The following is a 7,900-nucleotide window of genomic DNA, read 5'->3' on the forward strand; positions in this document are numbered from 1 at the left end:
TTCTAGACTTCTTGGTCATACTGTTGAATGTATGCCATGTTTTCCAAATGTCCTATTGTCAGGAGGCTTCTGATTTGCTGTGCAAGAGACTTACAACGGCCTCACCGTCAGCCCACTGCTGCTCTTAAACTGCCTTTAATAGAAATGTCAAATACTATTAAGCGTGCGCTTGTGTACCCTGTTGAATGTGGTGCATTACCGAGTATGTACAGTATATGTGTGTGTTTGTGCATGCGTGTGTACAGTTGATACGTTTCATTTGCACGCTGTTTAACGAGCCGTGGACGGATGTGCCTGGGCAGGACGAGCAGCTGCTCTCTGATTGGTCCGTCACATGGTGGTGAGGGTGCTGTGGCGGGGGCGATGTGAGGGGGTTGCAGGATGTTTTTCCAGATGAAAGTCCAATTATCTACCTTTACCTCTCCTTCCCCTACATCGCTCCTTCTTCTCCATTGTGCCCACTCTTATAGTTCAAGTCTGTCCGTTTGATCATGATTATTATTTCCTCCTCATTCACCGAAGCACACGGGCAGCATGAGCATGTTGAGGATGAGTCATCCATTGCTATAAAAATAATTTAAATAAATAAATAAAAGAAGCCCACATCCTGGTTAATCAAAGCTGGCTTGTGCATGCTGTACTTTTTACCATTAGCGTGTGTCATGCTGTCACCACAGTAGCAATGGGAATATTCACAGTACAGCTGGGGGCAAAAGTGGCTCGTCGCTAGTCGCTGCCCCACTGCCCCTTCACCCTCAAGTGTCACTCAAAGTCAAATGAAGTTATTACTAGTTTTGTTGTTCCTGCCACTGTGGCGGCTGTTGGTAACAATTACATCATCCAAAAAGTTTGCCAAGTTTCAGCTCGGGGGCTGATAATAACATTATCATCTCATCTGTCGTGTTCATTTTGGCCTTTGTACACAAGTAAATGCAAAAACTCAACCAACTGACACTAAAACACAGGTGAGGCATCTCCCACGTCCTCCTCTCCCTCTTCCTTCTAAAATGCACTTTTAAACACATGGCTCAGACAAGGACAAAAAATTGTTGCCAGGGTAACAAAGGCCTGTCCAACATCTTAATTTGTTCAGCTCTTCAATGAGTATAAATCAGAAACAGGAACTTAAAAATTTAAATGAACTGCAGAGCTGTAGAGCCACATGGATCATAATACATTACTTTTACAAATGGACTCTAGGCATCAACTGAATTGATTGAGTCACTTCTTAAACCAAGTGGGTGAGGTTTGTTTCCATTATCTAAAAAGAACCTCTTAAGGTATTACATAAAAGCATAATTCAAGCTTTTATTTCTGTCACTGATGTGGTGTGCAGTGATTTATCTCTGGCCCGTTTGCTTAACTAAGAATGAAGTTACACCTTTTCATTTTATCTTGTAACTCTGTCTATGTCCTTCAAGATGCACAAAAGGGGCAGTCAGACTGTACAACAGCAGGGGGGGGGGGATGGTGGGACGGGCACAACATCTGCACTAACTGAAATTTTATTTTATGAATTGTATTTCTTTTATATGAGAGTGTGTGTGTGTATATATATGTGTACATATACTGTATATATGCATATATATATATATATAGGTGATAGTTTGTATATGTATAGAGGTATATTTTATACTTTATTTTATTCTTTTATATTATTGCTACATCTGTCTGCATTAGCTAAGTACTGAATGTTTGGAGCAGCTGACAGATGAGTTTCCTTCGGGATTAATACAGTATTTATCTATCTATCTTGGTAGTGACATCTCAGTAAAAGCATCGAAACATCCTGAACAGCTCATATCTGCTGTTGAAAAAGGTGTATTGTGCACTAAATGCAAGTGCGCTACATTTAAGTAAAGAAGAAATTCATTGTCTCTTTTTTTCTTTGCCCACAGAGACATGGTAGCAGGCGACAGTCTTGTCAGTCATTCATCTTTTCTATGCACGTCATTGCATTCAGCCTTATCGTGAGCTGACCCCCATCTAGTGCTGAAAAGAGTCCTGTTCCTTGAGGTCCACTCGTTTCTACTATCCTTGCAGACTTGCAGGCCACGTGTGGCGGTTGTTTAAATTTAGAGCACTTATATAGGCTAAAGCGCAGCAAGGGAATTAAAAAAAATACCTGCACTTCATCACTCATTGATCATGCTATGCTAATGTGATGCAAAGTGTGATAAAGGACAAGGAATGGGAGCACTGCAGAGGGAGAGAAACAGTCATGGGGCAGAAGTATTTTGAGAATACCACGGTATCTGAAGCAAGAGGCACAAAAAAAAAAGAGAGATGTCATGGCACTTACTGAATATATGAGTAAAAAAGAGAACAAACCCAGAGGAGAAACAGATTGCCTGTCAGCAAATAGCTTCCCAGCCCACCCACCGTTTGTTACCCAGTCTCGCTTCCAAGGTTCACAACATCCAGACAGTCTGTTGACATAGTAGTTCAGTGCAAGGACAGACGGATTTGAGGATCTGTTTATCAGATTTACAATCTACTGTATGCATGTAGCCCAATATCTCTCTCACACACACTCACACACACACAAGCACACGTTCACATCTGGTTGCCACGACACCTATTCAGCTAGACATCTCTTTGTATCCCTTACAACCCTCATGTTTTGAAGGTGAATCTTTCCCTCTACAGTCACTCTACATATCCTTTAATCCAGCGTGTTACCGCTCATGCACTCTGTAGTCTCATGAGAGAGGAAATTACAGCTAGTAGAGACCCCACTTTATCAGCATTGTCATCCAGAAGAGCTTCTAATGCACTGTGACTCCCCCCTTTAGCCCCCGTTGCTCCATGAGTAATTCCTGATCCCCGTCATCTAAAGTGTCACTGTACTGATTCCCAGCCAAAAAACACCTCACCAGAGAGTGAAAAAACTCTCAATGAAATATTTAGCGCCGTAAAAAAGAGACGTCTAGTTGCATCTCAATCTCCCCCATACACTTATCTCTCATCTCCCTGCTAGTGGGATGCTTTCGGGGGACCCGGTGCCTCATCTGTCACAGACGTGCACTGTGAAATGTACTCCCTCTGCCACAATTACAGAATACAGCCGCAGCACAAACAAGACACGGGGGAGCATGGAGACAGCGACTTGAGAGGAGGAAAAAAGGAGAAAATTGCAGAATTAGAGGAGGGAGGGGCTGGATAAAGAGAGAAAGAGTCAGCGAAGAGTGGGAGTGGGAAGGAGAGAGTGAAGCATGAAAGAGACAGAAATGCAGGGGAATGTGTCTGTCTGCTTTCATTTGCACACATCATAGCTCAAAATGGAGACGCAGGCCACTAGAAAGAGGAAAGGTAGCGGAGGAGAACAAAAGACAGAAACACTAAACGAAAGAGACATAAGAGAGAAAAGGAAACACGTCGTATCTCCCGGCTTAAAGCTTCTGTTCTGTTTGTTTAGTTTAGTTTTAAAGAAAAAAGTTTTATTGATTTCTTTTTAGTAAAAAGGTCAAGTCTGGATCGCACAGTGAGGACGTTTGATATATGGCTCGTCAGTAGCATTTTATTCCAAGAAATCTCTCTACTACATTTGACCTTTGTGACAACTGCTGCTGGTGTTGTTTCATGTCACAACGAAGAGTGATGAGGCTTCGAGGGAATGTTTTCTCTTGATGTTAAAAGTTTTAGCTCACTTCGGATAAGAATAAAAACAGGAAGCCCTCATCCTGGTCTGGGCTTGTAAGCAATTGCCCTCTGTACCATCAAATGACGGCATGATGGGCCTGTCATTCCTGTTTAGTAAAATGCAGGAGATCTCATTCGTAGCTGCTGCACTTTTCTTTTTTCTTGAAGTATATTTCTGACCCTTTTGCCTTTATTTGATAGTAAGTCGAGAGAGACAGGAAATGGGGAGGCATAGAAAGGGGGAATGACAAGGGCCTGCTGCACATTTTAAAGCTGCATTCATTCATTATTCTGTGTCTAGGGCTGGGTATTGTTTGAAACAGTTCAACAAGTGGTGACAAAATACTAGAAACCATTCTCCCAGTTTATGGATGATTTGTCACTTTGATAAGTGTCTGACTCATCCTGTCACCCACCATAATGTTGACATCATCTCATTATCTATGTCCATATTTCCATATGTTGCCTTGCTAATAAATTATAATAAGAGATAAGATAATAGATAATAAATATTTATAAAAAAAAAATTAGGATTCAGCCTGATGATCTTTGTCCTGTGTGGGTGTGTGTGCAGGCTGGGGGCGGACGACCGGACCCTGGAGCAGTTCCTGGCCAGGTCAGGGTGTGAGGTTCACTGCTTCGATCCCAGCTTGAAGCAGCCTCACCTGCAGCAGGATGAAATGTGGCTCCACCGGCTCTCCGTAGACTGGAGGGATCCAAACCCGGCCATCGCGGCCCAGCGTCAGTACGCCAACACGAAGAAACTGGCCACCATCCTGAGCAACTTTGGGCACAGACAGGTAAGAGTTAACACGATACGGCATACCTATGAATAAGTCATGGATGTAAAAACCACCTGGAACTATATGAAAGTGATTTTTGATTCCTCACTGTGCCAGCTTCACTTGCACGCTACATGCAAACACAGGCCCCTTCCTTCCTGTGCATCATCAACATAACACAGCTCATCAGGATTCATCCCTCTCAAACTCCAGGTGAACAAACTCCCATATACGCATAATGTTGCCCCCCCCCCCTTTAAATATTATCATGCTGATTGCTCTTCAAAGCCCCCTAGGGTTTGTGGTCCAGTTCATCAGATAGGGATCAGCATATATGATGAATCACAGGCGCACACACACACACCAAGCCCACGGATAGCATGCATACTAATACACACAGTTATAGATTCAGTGAACACACCTGTTTAGGACTAGGCTGAATGATAATTCAAGGTCAAAGAAAGCAGGCGTCTCTTACATAGTAATCAAATCACAGCTGAGAGGCAGTCAGGCTCTGGTTTCTTATCTCTTTCTCATGAGAAGAAAACTAAACCCATGTGGAGCTTTTCTGCAGATAATTCTTATGGACTTTTAGATTTTTTTTGCACCACAATCAGAAAGTTTATTTTTATTTTTATTGTAGCTTCCTAATCTTTGTCCCGCTTTGTTTTGACTCAGAATGAGCTATAAGCCATTTATATTTACTTATACTTTAACTATATAATTATAGATATGAAGATGTTGTCAGTAAGATGTGGGCAAATTTTGGCATATGTATGCATACGTAATGGCAGGTTTGTGCATGATGCTGTTTTATAGATGACAGCACTCACCTGTTTTGAATGCAGAGCCACGCAGGCATCCTTGTAATGGCGTTTTAATGTGAGTACACAGTGTGCCAGAGGAGCAAGCAGCAGCAGCAAGCAGCTGAACGTCTTCTCCTCAAAGGCTGTGGCCCAGCATCTGTGACGAGAAAAGCGGCAGTGGAGAAAAGGAGAAAAGGTTGAAATATGCATTTGTGCAGCATTTCTTATCTGCGTTGGTTAAAATAACAACACCGATGACTCATTGACCGAGCAGGGGGCACCACGGTGACCAGCTGAGACAGCAGACACTGTCACCACAGGGACAAATGTCACAAGCAGGAAGTCACATCCCATTTATTGAAACGGACTGCATATTGATCATGTCGGTAACTGGACAGTGGAGCAGTATCAGCACTGCTCAGCCATTCTTCCATAGAAAAATCTAATTAGCTATGTCCATATTAAACCGTAGATAAAAAGGAACAAAATACAGCACATCATGCCTTTTGTTTCTGGGAGGGGCTGTCTGTGTCCTTAATGTTGCTGCTGGTTTGATGTGTGTGTTTTTAAGATTCCCTTCCACACTAACCAACCTGCAGTAAAACTGTGAGACATGAATACACTCTTGTTTGTTTTGCAGTCTTTATCACATATTGTCTGAACACCGAATGCACAGGTGAATATGAAGCTGGCTCCTATCGTGGGTCCTTTTGCCAAACCAATTGTTGAAGAGCTCAAAACAGCACAGACACAGCAAACCTCTAAGATGTGTAATTAAATATCTTTAATTGTGATCAGCTCTCGAGTGGCAGGCTCACTAATTAAAGCACATAAAACACAATAAAGGTTGGGTAAGCTGCAACGTTCAGATCTCTGGTGTGCAGGAACAGTTGAACCGTTCTGATAAGACGGTCATTGGAGGCAGGGAGGCAGGGAGGGGAGGGGGCAAATAAAAGTCTCGTTAACAGATGGGATTTGCCCACCGTGAAATAGGCACTTTTCAGACCTCTTAACAATCCAAAGTGTAAACTTCCATTTAAAGTTGTTTCCTCGAATCAGCAAACTTGTTTGTTTACAAAGCCTCAGACAACTCCTCATCAAAAGTGCCTCTAAATTAAAATTTGTCCCAATGTGCTGCCTAATCCTGAGAACCGCTTCACAGAAATAATTACCCAGTATATTTTGATCACCCTCTACTTGAGTCACTGGGACGGAAGGAAATATTTGCCTATTGGTTACCAAAAAAGAAAACTGTTTGCAGAAGTCTTACATTAATTTTTCAGCAGTGGAGGGCTGTAGAGTGCAAAATTATTTTACATAATATTCTACAGAGGCCGTTCTGAGAGATCAGCTGTTATCGAAGAGTGCAGTTTGGTTCGTGGTTGTTTTGAAAGTTATCATGACATGAAGTCTTACAGAATTTTAACAAGACTCTATGAATGACACTCGTCTTTATGCATTTTTGATTTGGGACTGCTCGAGGAAGATGCTGGAGGTCAGAGCGGGTTTGCTGGTGCAGCTCAAAATTCAAAAATAAGCTTAAACTGAAGAAGTCAATTTGTTTAACAGTTTAGGAAGCAGGTAAATTGCTTCCTTGCCATTCCATTCTTACAGCTGTTTGGTGTATCTGTACCTGAGCTTAGTGCCAGAGCAAAGGGAACAAAGGGAAACAGTTACTTGAAATTAGGCAAATTACAATTACAACCCCAAACACTGTTTGTTTAATTTGTAAAAAACTAAACAAAAAAAACTGCAGCTTTGCAGGAGGTCCTGTGTGTGTCTGTTTCAGTCTGCTCCTGGAGTTTTTATTCATTAAAGTGTAGTAAACAGAAAAAAAAATCAAATTGTTTCCTGTGATCCCCTTTTGTCTTGAATAATGTTCAGTTTTTGAAGGGTCTTACCATGGTGGCTGTTCCAAACATCTTGGCGAACTTGCCACTGTTCCTCTGTGGATGCCGGCCGTCTAAATGTCTTTTATCTTGTCATGTAAATCCCAGACTGACTCCATGATGCTGGAATCAGGGCTCTGCTGTGGCCAGACCATCTGTTGCAGAACTGCATGTTCCTCTGGTCTCTGAGGATGGTTCTTTATGACCGTGTGCTGTATGTTTGGTGGTTGTAGTCATGCTGCAGAACGAATCTGGGAGCCATCAAACGTCGCCCTGTTGGGATTGCATGATGGATAACACTCATCAGGCAAACATCTGAATTGCCTAAAACTTTTGCCCTGTGCTGTATTTCACCCAAATGACTTCTGTTTTTGATAAAGAAATAACTTTGCTATCCAGCCACAAGGACTCTCATCATATCTAAGCTCCTTCCAGCGTAGTTAAAGATCACTTAGCGTGGCTGACTCTGCACAGCAGTGGAGCAAAAGTCATCTTTCCAAAGCCCCGACACCATATGGACTTTGCTGAGACCAGACAGGAGCCTTGCCAGGGCTTGTGACTCCTTCCTGCAGAGAGAGCTGATATTGGCAGCATTGAATCGGGGACCACTGAGACAGAGAGGCAATTTAGATCAAGTACACTGAAAAATGAACAGACCTTACATCATTAAGACAGATTGAAGTTGCATGAGCTGCTCGCTCCCGACAAATGCACACAAACACAGTGTGACGCCCGCATATTCTCAGACAAGACGCGCTCTCTCCAAGAAACAGAGTAAATA

The 7,900-nt window shown here is 42.5% G+C and overlaps 1 protein-coding gene across 1 annotated transcript in view; it reads left to right on the forward strand.

Annotated features, from left to right (window-relative positions):
• mettl24 (methyltransferase like 24) overlaps window positions 1–7,900 on the forward strand; it is a 34,049-nt gene that overhangs the window by 23,897 nt on the left and 2,252 nt on the right. The window contains exon 4 of the mRNA XM_085770055.1: window positions 4,217–4,442. Within this exon, the coding sequence (XP_085626181.1) occupies window positions 4,217–4,442 (226 nt within the window). The remainder of the gene's footprint in view (window positions 1–4,216; window positions 4,443–7,900) is intronic.

The sequence above is a fragment of the Trachurus japonicus genome, chromosome 24 (assembly GCF_045865225.1).
Source record: "Trachurus japonicus isolate A0001 chromosome 24, Traja_1.0".
NCBI classification, from domain to species: Eukaryota; Metazoa; Chordata; class Actinopteri; order Carangiformes; family Carangidae; genus Trachurus; species Trachurus japonicus.